The sequence below is a fragment of the Anser brachyrhynchus genome (assembly GCF_964034855.1).
Source record: "Anser brachyrhynchus genome assembly, chromosome: 11".
Lineage (NCBI taxonomy): Eukaryota > Metazoa > Chordata > Aves > Anseriformes > Anatidae > Anser > Anser brachyrhynchus.
The window spans coordinates 16,722,449-16,738,995 of NC_137706.1; the positions used below are offsets into that span (position 1 = coordinate 16,722,449).

The 16,547-nt window shown below is 40.1% G+C and overlaps 1 protein-coding gene across 2 annotated transcripts in view; it reads right to left on the bottom strand.

The window, feature by feature from the left end:
* Nucleotides 1-2,205: 2,205 nt before the first annotated feature.
* Nucleotides 2,206-16,547, bottom strand: part of LOC308201130 (uncharacterized protein) — a 33,336-nt gene continuing 18,994 nt past the window's right edge. For both annotated transcript variants that reach the window (XM_080607975.1, XM_080607974.1), the window contains exons 3-4: nt 3,005-3,212; nt 2,206-2,900 (exon numbers count right to left, since the gene is read on the bottom strand). In XM_080607975.1, the coding sequence (XP_080464101.1) occupies nt 2,878-2,900; nt 3,005-3,212 (231 nt within the window). In that variant the 3' untranslated portion in view covers nt 2,206-2,877. The remainder of the gene's footprint in view (nt 2,901-3,004; nt 3,213-16,547) is intronic.

The following is a 16,547-nucleotide window of genomic DNA, read 5'->3' on the forward strand; positions in this document are numbered from 1 at the left end:
TGTTCCTCCTAGCAATAAAAGCCCACAACAAAATAGTGGTAGGCCTGATTCAATTTAATAGTGGTCTCCTCACAATACCTACAACTGTTTAATGTTATGAATCCTTAGAGCTATGCTACTCTTTCATCAACAAAAGAAAAGGTTACAACCTTCCCCATGTACAATGTTTTTATTGTATTTTGCCTTTGGGAATTTCCAGCCCAGCCTAATCTCTATCTAATTGTGTGTGAGGGAGAAAGTCTCCCATCAGCTCAAAGGGTCATTGATATTCAGGTGAGAGCCAAGCTGTTTTCCAAAGTTTGATCATTCCTTCGTCTTCAAGGGCTGTTTGGCATCTTATCGCTCACATGTGAAATCAGCTCCAAAAGTGAGTGTCCTTTGGGAACTTCAGAATGGGCCCCAGTTTTGCTCATTGCATTTGCAAAGTTCCCCAGATTTTAGATTTTTAGCTAGATTTGGATTTAGCTAGATTTACCTAGACTTGGAGCAATTTGCAGCTTGCTAGTGGTTATTTCAACAAATTACTCAATTCAAATGATTTCTGTCCCTCCTGTAATCCCCAGTGCCAGTGCCCAATTCCCCAAATTTATTGGTAGTGCATCTTACCAGGACCGTTTCAGAGGCATATTTAAAATAAAACAGAAGGGGACTAAATTTAGTGCAGAAATGAGAACTTCGGTCCTGAAGTACCAGTCTTTGGCTGGAAGAAAGTGGTTTTCATAGATGCAAAGTTGTCTCCAGCTATTTTGTGATATCTGGCCTGGCCTGAATAAATCATGGGTTATTCTGGATCCTAATGAACTCTTGGGTTCTGCATTACATTTGCCTTCTGAATGTTGGTTTTTACACTGCAATTAAAAGGAAAAGGATGGAGAAAAGCTGCCTGACTGAAAGGACACCAATTGCTGGATGAATCAAGCAGACTTCTGCTGATTGCACTGTGATGCCAAAGAGCACAGTTTAGAGCCAGACTTCCCTGGGCATGGAAAAGCATTGGCCAGGAGGACTCCTGGAAATGTTGCTGAGCTGCTGAGAATATATCATATTCTCAAGCTCAAGATGATGGCAGCAAAAATCTTACACTTGCAGAATGACAAGGTTATCTCATAGGCGAGGTTAACATACAGCAGAAAAAGGGTTCTCTTTTTTTTTTTTGGGGGGGGGGGCAGGGGGAAGCACGGGAGAGAGGGGAAGGAGCAAAAAGAAGTGAAAAACAAACATTTCCAGCCATTTGTGCTAGATATCTTGTAAAATAAGGAAAAAAAGGAGAATGGTCTACACCAGAATCAAACGCATGCACTTTATGTACAGATTGATTTATACAGCACAGATACTGTATAGACATGTTATTACTGAAGTTTAGCTAATATTTATGATTTAGTACTTGCTACCCCATTACCATCCTGCACTGGACATCTCCATTTGCCTCTAAGACACCAATTGATTTAGCAGCACCAGCAGGGAAAAAAAACAAAAAAAAAACCAAACCAACCAACCAACCAACCAAAAAAAAACAGATGATAGAACAGGGAAGATTTCCAAGAAAGTCCAAATGCAAGTTTAATAAGGAGACAGAGCCCCAGTATTGTCTTGTGCTTGCTTTTCAGTGGCTGAAGAGCTCAGCTAACTGCTCTGTATTCCTAGCTTGGCTGCTTCCTCCCCACCTTAAATAAAGCCCTCCCATCATGCTTATTAACATTCCAATTCATCAAAGCAATTGTTAAAAAAAAAAAAAAAAAAAAGTTATTTCAGCACTGGTGGAAATTATTCTAACATTACATTTCAATAAAATGCCCCCTCCCCTCAGTGTATAAGCAATCAATGGGTTAAGTTTAGATCACTAACGTATGTTCCATGACCCCAGAATGCTTCATCAAATGTACTCATTACCAACTGAACAAGTGAATGAGTAGTTGTGAGCCTCAGTTTAAGCGCTGATGGGATTGTGTGTGAGCCCCAACGTGGCCGAGGTATTTAAATTTTGATTTTTGTAATGGGCTTTGACATGTTTCATTTCCTCCGAGGGAGCACTCAAGACCTCTGAAAGTAAATGTTGCTAAAAAGTCATCAAGGCAGAATATTAAAATGCCATCAAATGAAAATTTCACTAATGCAATCCGGCTAGGCCTTCAGGTACCTGAGCGAAAAGGGGAGTGTCAAAGGTCCCGCTTCTTTTAGTGAAACATTATTTGTTCCTCTTCACTGACTGTTTCTCCAAAATAAATTATTTAAAGTCTTATTTCTTTTTTCTCCTGGGCCCTTTAAAGTTCAACTACGCTGAGGAGAGGTGGGGAGGGGAGCTGGGGGAAGGAGGTGTCATATGTAGAAATTTAACAAATCACTGTGCATGCATGGAGTGCTGGTGAAGATTGGGTTATGCTTGCTGGGTGTCTGTAGGCTCGGTACGAGCTGGGGGCAGGTGTGGAAGTGCTCTGGTGCAGGGCTTCAGCCAGGCGTGGGGCAGAGACCCACACGCGTCATTGCAGCATCACATCTCAAGGACAGGCTTCAGCCCAGTATTAAGCACATTTCACCAGAAATTGGAGGGCTTGGAGGTCGTGTGAGTGCACCTGGCACCTTGCAGTGTTCCTCTCGTTCCTTCCAGACAAAAGGGTGGTTGGGAATATTTTGGAGCTGTTCCTCATTGAAATGGTAAAGCAAGAAGTGTTCAGAGGAGTAATCAGGTGGTGGAAAAGCATTGTAATGGTGGGAGTAGGGATCTTGCTTTTCTGTAGAAAGCAGAGGAAAGTCAAAAGGGCATTGAATTTGGCATAAAAGAACAGGAGGCTCTGGTTTCACTTCCACTCGTTTTCCGCCTGTGCAAATCTGTGACTTTCTTTCTGTCCCTCCTGACTTCCAGCACTGACAGGGCAAAACTTAAGCCCCTTGTTCCCAGGAATCTGAAGGCAAATAAGAAAAAAAAAAAAGCCACATTATTAAGAAGCCTAATTCAGCTGAGCTTCATTCAAACTTTACGAGAAGGATGAAACAGAGGCACTCTGACCTCGTGCAGATCCCTTCCCGGACGACTCCACCAAGGATATTGGAACAATGAACTCAACCAGTGGAACAGAGAAGAGGAGAACTGCACCATCAGGCCGAACGCTGATTGACTGAATACAGGCAGGAGGCTCGCTACGGTCAAACTTCATAAAGCTGATTAACACATCTCTGCCTGATACATATACCACCAGGAAGAGGGCAGGCAGCAACTGTCGGGGGAAATGCAACTATTAAAAGAGGGTTGCAAAACAAGGGTATCCAAATGATTCATAACTACCCTTTGTAACCCTCCTACTGTTGTTTGCTTTGAGTGAAGGGAGCAAGCATTTTTTTCCCTCTCATAGTTATTCGTGCATTGCTCTAGACTTGATGCAAATTCTGTGCAGTGCAGTTAATAAAAACAAGAGAAAAGATATGCTGAAGCAATCTCCCCAATTGCTCCCCAAGTCCTGGAAAAAAATAAATCCCCTCTGCACACCCACAAAGTAAGCAATCTCATTTCAAAACTCATTCTACCAGTTCCTGACATTGTGCTGTCTGATTTCACATTAGCACAATGGATGGAAATGGCATTTAAGCTAATTATCTACAGGAGACTGAGCAAGGGGTTTAGGTGAGCTCCAAAAATTAGATGGGAAAAAGAAAATTAAAAAAAAAAAAGGCAAAAAAAACACTCCCAAAATGACTGCATAAAATCCTTGCCCCCCCCCCCCCCCCCCCGAATTCTTGCTGGTTGCAAACAGTTTTTATGTTTTCTGGGAAATCCCCTGAAAACCGGGCCCCACCTGGGTGCTCAAGGAGAGTAGTGTTGGAGTTTACAAAGCATACACAAATGCTTCCCACTTTTAGGGGGGATTTTGCAAACACCTGATTTGTGAGCCATCTGCCAAAGTTGTGGCTCAGATGCATTTCATCTCAATTGGGATTAGGGTGAGTGATCCAAAAATGTGCATCTCAATCTAAATGTTGCGGGTCATGTCCCACGACATTGGTTACCTTGTCTCCTCTGGTATTCAGTATGCAAATGGGATGCAGCATGAAGTGATCCAACAGCAAGATGTGATAGGGAGGGAAAAGATAGGACAATGTGTCAGGGAAAGAGAGAAAAGTGTTTCAGGCTGTGGAAGAATGGAAATGAGAGGTTGGGACAAAGCCGTTCTAACAGAAGAGTATGGTGCTGTATGCTTGAAAGACATCAGACTTGTTGGGAGCTCATGGTTGAAAAATATATAGAGGCTGGAGATGACAATATAGTAGCCTAGGTTGGGATGTGGGGAAAGGAAACCTAATGTCATTGGGAATATTTGAGTGCCCTTTGAAAAGAGAATAGATCTCAGATTGGGAGAAAAAAACGTTATTAAAGTAATGCTACTTCATTTTCTACTTGCAAGTGTTTTCATCTGCTTTTTTGTTAACAGAGTTTCAGTTACCTTGAGAAGCTGAGATTGTATTAAAACAAATAAAAATAGTCCCCCTTGGTGCAACCAAGGTTCCTCAGATCCCAATCAATATTTTCTTTCAGCTCACTTTAAATTTCAATATATTTTGACATTCAAATTAAGAGGACAAACACAAAGACTTTAACAGAAATTACAGAAAAGACAAAACTCAATTTCTTCACGTTTGTCAGTGATTTTCAGCAATAGTTATAGCTACACAAATATTTAGGCTGTAAATGCTTCTTTCAAAATGCCATTTTGTTTTAACAGAAAAAAAAAAAAAAAAGGAAAAGTCCCACAGACTTTTGTTTCTTTTGAAGAAGTCTAAGAAGAACTCAAATGTTTTGTTAATTTTCTTTTTCAACTTGCAATGTTGTTTTCTCAGTATGCTTTAAGTTGATTAAAGTTAGGACTTCTCAAGAATAAAATATTTCAGTATGGATTGTTTTTTTCTCCAACTCACTGAGGCATTCAGGACATTAACAAAGGCTCTTTTTCAGCTGGACTCTAAACAGTCTATTTAAAAAAAAAATCACAAACAAGCTGAAAAATCAATTATTCACACAAATCTAGTATTGACCTTCTCTATAAATTACTCAGCCATCCAGTTCTGCCCACAAATTCATATATGTCACAGTGAAACCAAAGGAAATTGTAAATATGAAACTGGCTGTAACTAGACTGTTCAGCAAATCTTACAAGAAAACACATTCCCTAAAAAATCCAGCACAGAAAATGTGGGGAATTGCAAAAGAAACTACATTTTCATTGCTTTTGGAAACTGACTTTTTGAAACTTCTGATTTCCTTGGCAGTGACCAAGAAACCCCAAATTCCCTTCTGCTTCACAGATCACTCCTCTTTATGGTTTGTATTTTAAGATTAGATTGAAGGACTTGAGAGGCTCTGTTTCCTGCTGATTTCTTGTGTGATGTTAATCTACCCAGAAAAAGACAGGGAGTCATCTGCAACCGCTATAGAACACTATAGGCCGGGGAAGCATAGGAATGGCACGGGCAGCCTGAAGGTGAATTGTAACCTAGCTGATCCAAGCAGACATTCAACCTTTGCTAAAGCCTGGTAGTGTCCAGCTTTGTAGTTTCAGTGTCGTGCTGCATTCACCAGCATGATAACAGAAAAGCTACGAGAGATGCTTAAACTCCACCCGTTTGTCCTGCCCGAATGTTTCCATGCTTTAAATTCCACATACACTTGGAAATACTTCGAAACTGAAGTGGTTGGAAACCATTTGGGATTTTACAGAGTCTCTGTTTCAAAACCAATCAGGACTTTTTTGTTGTTGTTCTCTCTTTGTGAGTTTGTTGCTTCATGGCAAATGCTACAGAAAAGAAGCAAATCCTCTTGAGACACCATTTTGGGAAAGACTTTCAGCTGTCAAGGAGGGCATTTGACAAACTTCTATAGAACTAATCCTCTGGCCCTTGTTTATCTGACTTGGCACAATGAAGATATGATGCTTGCAGAAAGTAGTATGTTTACTTTAGTTCCTTTTCCAAAAACTCAATCAATATTGCAGCCTCAATGTCTCCTTTTATAATTGGCAATTACAGCCTGACTGCCTTGACACCCAAGCATCTCCATGTGTGTTGGTCTGTGCAGACAAAATAATGCAGCATCACTGTATCTGCATTTAGAGAATGGGGTCATCATTTTGGGGTTAGCCATTGACTCTGTACTTGAACTTCAGCCAAATGTTTGCCTTTCTTTGACCTTCATGTATCTAACTGGAAAATGTCTTTTGAAAGAAAGAAAGAAGTGCTATTTATTGCGGAAGGTTCCTAAACAGCAACAACAAAAGAAGAAGGGCAAATAAGGCCTTCACAATTTTCTGTTGGGACTTCTGACATGAAGCCTGGGAGAAGAAAGCTTGATTTTCCTCTCTGGCTAGACCTCTGAATTTCATAGCATAGACTTAGTGCTATGCGTATCCATTTGGTTTGGGAAGCTATGGCTGACTGACAGTTCCTGTAAGACCCACATGAAACATGGATGATTGCCTTTAAAAAAACCCTTTAGCATTTATTTTAACTAGCTTACGTCCTCCACTCAATATCTGAGATCTGCTTAGGCAGGTTCTGGAAAGAACATTATCCAGGAAGTGCTAACAATGCACTTCAGTTTTCTTCTGGACTGACTTGCTGCTGATACACTCCCAGTCTGTTTCTGAGAAAACTGTTTTCTGATAAATATTACTTGAAAGGTTAGTGCCCTGTTCAGGAGAGAGATGAAGACAATTTGTTCTGGCTAATAATGAGAAAAGTGCTCAACGAAATATTTGCACAAATGAAATTTTACGGTGAACTCAGGTTTCCCTAGGTAAAGACCTTCATTGCATTCATCCCACAAAAGCATTCTGCTCTCAAAAGTAAAACAAGGTTGCAGCTGTTGTAAACCTTCAGATTTTGTAAAAGGGAAATCCCATATAAGCACATAGCTCTGATTACATAGACCCAGATTTTCCAGAAGCTCCCTGGTATGTATAATCTTTCAATGGAGAAAAAAAATAAAAATAAAAAATGAACAATTTGGGGCATTAGGGAAAGGTGAACAAAACCCATCGTTAAATGTACAGCAGCATGGAAAACAAAAGAAAACAAAATCAAGATTTGAAACTAACATGCCAAGAAAGTGGTATCACTCCACTGTATGAATAAACAATTTGTTGTCTCTCTATTTGCAAAAAATAAAAGAATATAAAAAAAATGTACAAAATAGATGTGGGACTTTGAATAAATGTCTCAAAAATTAAAAAGCTAGAGGAATACTTTCTTAAAATCAAAGGGGAAAACCCCGAGGGGCTTTTAGCATTGGGAGAGGATGGAATCAGAGAGAAGATGAGTGAGAGAGTTTTACAAAATAATGAACAGCATAAAGAAGCAAAATCAAGGAATGATTTGTCATATGTCCTATATTACCAGAACAATGAAGTGCATTTAAATTTGACAGAGTAAACAGTTTTTGTTTTTTTTTTTTTTAACCCAGTGACATATTAACCCCTGTGAGATTAATTTCTGCAAGGTCTCTGAAATCAAGAACTTTGCAAGAATGAAAAATCCATTTAACATTTATTTTGATAATGACGAAATCTATTGTTCAGTTTGAACATCTCTTAACACACTTTTTTTTTTTTTTTTTTTTTTTTTTTTTTTTCAAGGAGTGGGAAAAACCCTCGGGCTTCCTGGCAGAACTCTAAACTCTAATTATTTAGGGTCAGGAAGAAACTTCTTCTCTTGGCAGGTTATCCCAGAGTTGCCCACTAGAGGGTCTCCAGGGTGTTCCTTGAAGTCATCTGGTCTTGGTCATCATTAATAGCGGAGAGGCCGCATCCAGGATAATCATTCCTTTTCCCCCATGTACCAGTATACTCCTGCATGCAAGCTCTTTGCAAATATCTGTATTTTGCAGAATGGTCTTTAACTGGGGTCCTTTCCTGCAGCACAAAGGAAAGGCTGTTTGTCCCTCTGTCCATCCAATTTTACCTACCCAGTCCTACGTGCTCACATCAGAACAAAGAGCTGCAGGGGAGCGAGAGGAAGACATACACCAGGAGTAACAATCCTGCATCCCTTTGCAGGGATTTTAATGGTATATGTGAGGAAAAGTAATAAACGGGACATAGCCCATTAGGCAAGAACAAATTTTCTTCCCGTAATTTTATCTTTGTTTAATTGAATATTTAATTAGTATAAATATGAAACTAATTTTTTTATGTGTTCAGTACATTTAGCAAGAAGTGTTGATCCCGGTCTGCATCTTGAGAGGCATTTATGCAGACACGGACAGCAGCCATGCCCTTCTTGTCCCCTTCTGTGTGCTAATAGAAGTGAGCGGGTCATTTGGCATTAGCAAAGGAGTAACTTAGCATTTGCACTGAGCTGAATCTTGCCAGACTGTGTGCATATTGGAGCCAGTAGACAGCGGCTCCTTTCACGTTGATGAATGGCTTTTTTCAAGCGTTCTGCTCCCTAGTTATGAGAAGGGTGACCCGGTCAGGAGACGACTTTATGAAGCTATAAAAAATGTATGTCACTTCGGACTCTCTAATGTCACGGGAAAAAAAAAAAAAAAGGAGAGAGAGAGAGGGAGAGAGAGAGAGACGGAGAGAGAGAGGGGAAAAAAAAAAAACCCTGTGCACAAAAAATAGCAGGGTAATAAGCCTGTTTTCAATGCACTAAATAGCTTTCTGTCTACAGCCCCTGTGTATCCCTGTGAGCTGGGGCTGCCGCTTGCTTCAACAAAGCAGTGAGGGTTTTGTGTGTGTTTAAAAAGGTTGATTCTCTTTGCCTTCCTATCACAGTAAATGCTTATCATGATGACAACAAGGCATTGGGAACGCAGGTCGGGTGGCTGTTACGTCGGCTGCTGCGAACAAGCTATAATGCACTTTAAAAAAATGTAATCCACTCAAGGTGGCTCTGACTTTTAAGTATGCAGAACAGCTCGAGAGAAAGGCACCATAAAAGCAAAGTAGCTTTGAAAGGACCTTTTCATCTAATATTTTATAAAGTATTTTCTCTGTGTCACAAAGAATAAAAAGTAAAGGATTGCCAGGTATGTTTGCCCCTACGCCTTTGGTTTAATACTCTGGAGTTTAAAGATACTGCCATGTAGATTTTAACAAAGACGGCCCTCTGTAGATCCATAATTTAGCATTCATTGAATTTTCCCATTTCTTTTTAGGCTTTGATATGCATATTTCATTGCATTAGATGCTTCCCCCTCCCTCATGCCCCCTTCCACCCACCTCCCAGAGATGTAGCACATTTTATAACTGATGTTAAAATGTTAATTTGCACAAGGTAAGTGGCCCGGAGGATTGAGGGCAGAGGCCTTTTCTTTATTAGGATTTCAATTAGTCACGGGCCAAGATGGGAACGCCCAAGTTCTGGGTTTGAACGCTGCCCTTGCCAAAGTTGAGATGCAAAAGCTCCTGAACTCCTAGACCCAACTACAGGTTCACTTTCCTGTTTTTCCTGGTGGGATTTCCAGTTCTCACCCCGCCCGGCACTGGAACAACTTGCATCACGGTAGAAACAAGATGGGCTCTGAGTTGAGTGCCTGGCTTAGATAGATCATGGACATTTCTCTATAGAAACTTGGACACCTCTGTGCTTTTTGACAGGCACAAATCAGTTTGGAAGGAACGCAGATCAGTAGGATTTAATAACAGCAGCGTGCAAGTTGGTGTTAAATGGGCAGAGGTGATGCAGAAATGCAACTTGCACCCTTCTGATATTTTGTGGGGTTGCAAAATGGATGTAGCTTTAATTCATTTGGAAGTCCCTGGAGACTGAATTGAGTCCTAATGAAAGTTCCCATTGAAGTTAATGGACCTGATTCTCTTCTCATTGCAGGGAGTACTTCTAATTAATTCAATAGAGTTACAATAGCATAAAACTGGTGTATGTGAGAGGACTAGCAGGTCTTGTGAGAGTTGAGCTTCCTAATGACAGGACTAAAATTGGACCCTGAAAATCCTGATCACTCTTGCACTGCAATAAATTCAGTGTAATTCCATCAAAATGCATCGAGCAGGCAGTGGCCTAAATACTGCAGGATTCTTCCCTGGTCATAAATGTGCAATTCCACCTTCCTCCTTGTGGAAGCAAGATCAGGATTTTGCTTTCAGTGGCTGGAGTACAGAAGCAAATGCAAATCCAGAAAAGGGGATGATTTTACTTTGATTATTATGTACTAATATTTAAATTGTTTATCACTGCAACCAGCATAGACATAAGTCACTGACAATACTCCCAATTCTTTCTCTCTGGCAGAGACACACCTCAAATGGTAAAGCTAATGGAAATCAAAGAAAGTCATGGTCACTACTTCCAAATGCTTTCTTTCTACGGAAATGCATTACACGGTATAGGACAGGTAGGGAGCTTACCCTAGCATCCCTTAACACTGTGCAACAGCCTGCGACAGAACTGGCTGTCACCACCAGAACATCCTGCCTTAAGCCCAGGGCACTTCCCCTGCAATGGGAGGAAAGAAAACCATCAAACAGCATGCACTGAATGGCCCACTTCTCCTGACTGAGCCCAAGAGCAGCTGAGCTTTACCTACCAGCATAGAAGGTAGAGATAGTCAGTGCACCAAATCCCAAGACAGCTATCTAAAGCCATACTCTTTTTCTCCCATACTTCTGTCCTCTAAAACTGTTTAAGCTTGATAATGCATAAAATATATATTTTTGCAAGAAAAAAAATTCTCTCCATTTAAGAATTTATTAACAATTTACATAATTGCTTAAGTAATCTGCATAATTGACAGAAAGTTTAATTTGACCCTAGTTCAAATGCAACACTTATGGTTTTAAATTGAAATGGGTATAATTCATTTATGAGAGTAATTAAGCCATAGTGTCTAACAAATACAATGTATGCTGCCTGAGGCCTTCAAGGCCAGAACATACTATTAGGATGTTTTATTTAAATACGTCAAATCTGTTCATCTCCAAAGCTGCCTGTGTTAAAATATATCAAATGTCTTACTTGACCTTTAAGGTGCCCTACTGAAAGCAGGGCATTAAAAAAAATAAAATAAAAAAAAAATCACAGGCTTTCTTGTGTGCCTAAGAAAAGGCAGGAGTGGTTGAAAGGAGACCAAGGGAAGAGTGCTCTGAATGAGATTATCACACCGCCCAGCAGCAAGGCAGCTTTAAGGGACTGGTTTTGCCTTCATTAAATGAAATCCACTGCTGAGTGCAGTGCCAGCATACAGCTATTTACAACCACGTAAGCCATCCAAATAGAGCTTATGTGATGCAGAAATCTCTGTGTTGGCCTTCTGTGAAGGACAACCCAGCAGTCCCTGGAAATCCCTTGATTCCTCGGAGACCATTCAGGTTGTGCTAGCGTGAGCCAAGGCAGAGGAGGTAACCCCCAAATGCCAGTGCTGGCCAGTGATCGTCTCCCATATTAGCCCCCTGGAGGATGTCTGCTTAAGGTTACAGCTGTCCTTTAAGGACAGATTCAGTAGTCATTACTCAGTCTAAATGATACTTTCCTTTAGCTTTATCCCTGTCGACATTCTGGCTGCCACTCAAGGTCCTAGACTGACTGTTAGACTTCACATTTCCCTGTATTTGGGTTTATGAAATTATGGAGAGTTTAATCAGCTATAATCATTTTGCCCTAAGGGTTGGAAAATAAAAGGGTAGCTAAAGATACTTGTGTATATCTAAATCTGTGGAAGTGCAGTACATTTTTAATGAAAGCTTCCCTGCTTCTGTAAGGCTGCAGTTAGGAGAGTTAAGATGTTTCTTGGGAAGGAAAAGTGCTGAAGACCTATTCAGCACGAAGAAGAGTTTTTATTTTTGTTTTGGATTATTTTTTCCATGTTGGTGTGCTGAGATCCCTTCATGGGCCTGTAAAGTCCCAGGTTTAGGTCTGAGTCTGCAAACCCATGCCTGATTTCATCTGGTTCTCCATGTTGGACTACTGGGCCGACTCATCTTCCAAATACAGTTCCAGACTTGTTGGAGTACAACAAAACCTCAGCTCCTCAGTAATTTCAACAAGTTGATAGTCAGGTATTAAAAAGCTGATCATTCTTTCTTGAATGAACATCTAGTATCATACAGTAGAAATATGAAGGTCTGTGTGGTACATGTTACCACTGCTAATCTTTCCTCTGTAGTCAAAAGAAAGGGAGTACGAAACTGGACTTTGGGTTGTTTTGTTTGTTTGTTTATTTTCTCCAAATGTATGTTCCTAGTGTATTTCAAGTCGGACCTGCTCATTTTTCTAATTAAGACATTATGTGACAGACATAGGAGAGATGAGATGCAGGATGACTGTATGCCAAATAGTGATCTCAATTACCAGTTCTGTAGATTAAAGCTGTCTGGTATTACGGAATTTATTAAAGACCTTCCATAAGTGATGAGAATGTGCAGAACAGTAGTTTTGCCTAGTCTTGTGGTTACATCACTAGTTTCATGATAGATGGTGTTTCTACATCAGCTCCAGAGAAAGAAGGGCATGAAAAGTCAGCTTTCATTAAAAAAATCAGTAGAGGTGATCAAATCACAACAGTTCGACAAGTCACCATGAGTCAGCTGAGCTGCAGCAACCATCCCTGGGCATGCTTTTATCTGAAAGCAAATGCTAGCTCATACGGTATACCTCAGGCTGCCTTGAAAGAGGGCAAAGTGAAGTGTATTATTTTGCATATGCCCCAGGCAGAAAAATGCACTTGCAGTAAGTTTCTGCAGCTCAGCTGACACATGGTAACTTGCTACAGTTTCCTGATAGCAATTACGAAGCATACTTCTCTAGCCTGTTTGCAGACGGGACATATAATTGGAAAACACCACCCTAATTAATCCAAAATAAATGAGGCCCATTACATGCTTATTGATTGATTAATTGATTGACTGATTTTTGAATTTAGATTAAAAAGTAATCAGCTAGTTATCTTCTTTCCCTGCCCCTAAAATCTAGTTTATAGTTTCAGAATGATTTCCCCTGAAATCAATATTAGGACAAGAAAGATGTAAAGTCCAGTTAGCTGAAGAGTCTGAATGACCATGTGAAAGGGTGAAAGTCTTAAAGTCCATGTTGGCAGATAAGAAGCGCTTATGAAGACTTCACAGAACAGATGTGAGGCACTAGTTTTAGATTAAAAAAATACTGAAACTTCTTAAAATGTTGTTTGTTATGTTAGTGGATTCTCTGCAACTGCACCGGTCTGATATAAATGGGTTAAGAGCGTCAAAACCAGTGTCATGTAAGCAAGAGAGTACACTGTGGTTTTAAGAAAAGGTCACATGTAAATGTCATAAAGGGTTCATGCTTCTGGTTCTATGTTCTTACAAATGAGTGGGATTATTAAATCTTCATATATATATATATATAAAATAAAAATAATGATAATAAAAAATCTCTAGGCTTTTACTAGTGTTCAGTCCCACCTGGGAGGGAACTCTCCAGGTGACACTTGGACGGAGTACCCTAGGAACAGGGAGAGGAGAACAGTGGGGCAGGAGAGTGAGGGTCCTGGGGAATTTCCTAGGAGATTCCAATCACAATTACCAGGTCAGCTGCGTGAACCTGCTTGGAAAGTCTGCAAGGCAAACTGACCTCAGTGTGAAAATTAGGCCATCACACACATCTCTCTGAACATCTTTGATTCCAGAACATCTGCCCAGAATCAAGCACCACTAGTGAATTACTGATCATCATTACTGATCTAATAATAATCTCATAAATAATACATCGCCTTCAGCCTCAGGCAGCCAAGTCGGCAGCATGAAGTACTACTAACCCCGAAGGCACAAATTTCTTCTAAAGGGCCTCAGTTGAGCTTGTACCATCAGTTAAAAGTGCATGGGTTTCACAGCATTTAATTGCCTGATTTGCAGTTTCCAGGTAGCTGTCTAGATAGCAGTTAGACACTTAGGTAGCACAGAAAACTTTTACATCTGTAGTAGATAATTTCTATAATAAAATTAGAAAAAAAAAGTTACATATAAAATGTTGCATATAGTTTTTTATTGTATAGGAGAAAACATACTATTATTTGTTCTAAAAGAACAAAACCAGAATTCATTTCCTGTTATATGATGGTTTAATAAAGTCTTCATTTATAAGCCTTTAGATCCAGTTTGATTAGAAGGGAAGGTCTGTGATTAAACCAGTCAATCTGTCAATTGATCCTTCTTCAGCCCATTGCTTTCTGAATGTTACTGGCTTGATTCAGCAATCCATGCTTACTATTTTATTCTATGTGGAAAGCACCGCGGGGAGCAAATCTGTGCATGAACTTATAGCCTGTTGCAACACATTATTAACTCTCCACCCTGCCATTCTTTGTCCCTGTTAAGAATAGCTTTATCAGGATATATAACTTCAGGATAAACTAGGATTGGCTACACTGACATCATCGAGATAAGCCCAACATATTAAAGTCTTGCTCCTTGTGTTGCTTTGCTGGTTCCCTGGACAAGGTTTGCATGTGAATGTGGGCTGGACGCTCACCAGTAGTCTGGAGGAGTGTCCTGGCAGAATGTGGCTTTCCTTCTAAAGCGTTTCATTTCAAACAAGGTGGAGATTATTTTCAGATATGTATCCAGACCACTCTGCCATATTCCTGAAATATCTTTAACATGTAAGTAACTCCTGCCCCCGTTAAAACTTGAATAAAGGGGTTCATACCACAAGTAAGATATCATTGGCTACATCTCAAAAGCCAACCACAGTTAACATCTAAAAGGTAGTTTGTTTTGCTTCCCTTTCTGTATTGCATTGTTCCAGAACAAATTGCACCGAAATCTTTGAGGCTACCAAGAAGCAGATGTCCCATAAGAAAGGCAATGAAAAAAAATGAGCAGAAAGAGAGGTCTGGCTCCTAGGAAAACTAATCTATTTGACTAAGTAAAATGTCAGGACCAAATCCCACAGTCTGAGGTTTTGCCCATTCACTTTAATTTTTTTTTCTTTTGTATTTTTTTTTTAAATCATAAATTGTATTCTTTGCTCAGGCTGTAGCAAATTATTGTGTATACCCACAAGTAATTGTAAGGGCAGCTGACATCATTTAGACATCAAAATACCTGATAGAGCACTTAGATGTGCAAGTGACCTTAAATATACCCACTGAGAGTACAGAAATGGAAAGAGGGCTTTAAAGTCTGGCCTCTAGATTTTAAGTGCAGGTGATTCTGTGTTGTTTCATTTGAAGTGGTTCTAGCTGGGCTTGGAATTTGCATCCCTGTGCCATCAGAATGGCCTGTATTTTCTTAATTACCAAACAAATGGAGAGTAGCTGCTTGATTTTGACAGCTCCTTTGTGTATCATTCTTCACAGAACATGAATGATTAATGGAATTTTCCCAACACAGTCAAAGTTGTTTACTGATGGAATTAAAGCTGAAATTGGCAGTGCTCTTTAGGGAGGACTTTTTCTATAATGTCACCAGACCTGCCAAGCTCCCCTAAAAAATAGGGACAATTAGTGATGGGTCAGAAGGATTCTGGGTATTAAAAGGTTTGGTTCTCTCCAATGACAGTGAAAAGGCGGGGAGAGAATAATAAAAAAAAACCAAAGCCCTTTATTGATTATTTCCTTTATGGAATAATATCCTTGCATCCAAGTTCTGTGCTTGAATTAAAAGTGAAAAAAGTTAAAATTCAGTATTTGAAAATATGATGTACATAGAAGAAGCCAGATAAAGGACACCCGTGTCTTTGTTACCATTTGAAACATTAGAAAGGGCTGGAGCAACAGCTATCTGGTGAAGAAGGCAATCAGTACTGGCAGACAGAATGGAAGATGGTTGATGCTTGTGCATCCTGTCTTGTAAGGAAGATTACATGGCTGTTAGATGGCCTGGAGAGCTGTTTTCACTGGAAATATAGCTGTACAGACTGGGGATGGGGATGTGCATCAGAAGGAAATGGCAAGAGGCTGGTGGTCACGGCACGTAATGACAGCATGAAAGGAAGCCAAATCCAATGAGTAAGACAGAGCTACAGTCTAAACCATCTAGAATTATTCTGAGCATATTCATAAGTATTCTTTTTCCCCTGTATTTTCATCGTTTGCCTTCTTGTCCCCTTACATTGCCAGATTCCACAGGCAGAAAAATTTGTGGGAGTAATATCCTCCCATCAGCAGCAGTTCATCTGGGACACACTTATGAAGTTCATAAGAAAGGCAAGCCCTACACAGCATGCTCAATGTTTAAAGTGTTTTATGAACAACTTCACACCAACCCCAGGAGACAGTTAGATAAGCATGTGATTTATTTTTATTCCCATTTTCCAGATGGAGAAAAAATGGTGGAGTGACCTTCTAAAGGCCGCAGCAGGAGTTGAAACTGAGATGAGATCAAGGAGCTACTGACTACCCTTCCCATGGGGAAAAAATCAGATTGTTCTGCATCTCTCTTCTGCATCTATTGCACTGACAAAAGCCTTTTGCCACACTCACGCGAATGTGTCTACAAGATGGATTTTTATGACTGCAGTGGAATCTGGTAGATGGCCAGGATACTTTGGTTTTTAGCTATCCCATATCATACTTCCCTCATGTGCTTCTCTCTCTCCTGCCTCTAAGCATTTTTCAATAAACAGGC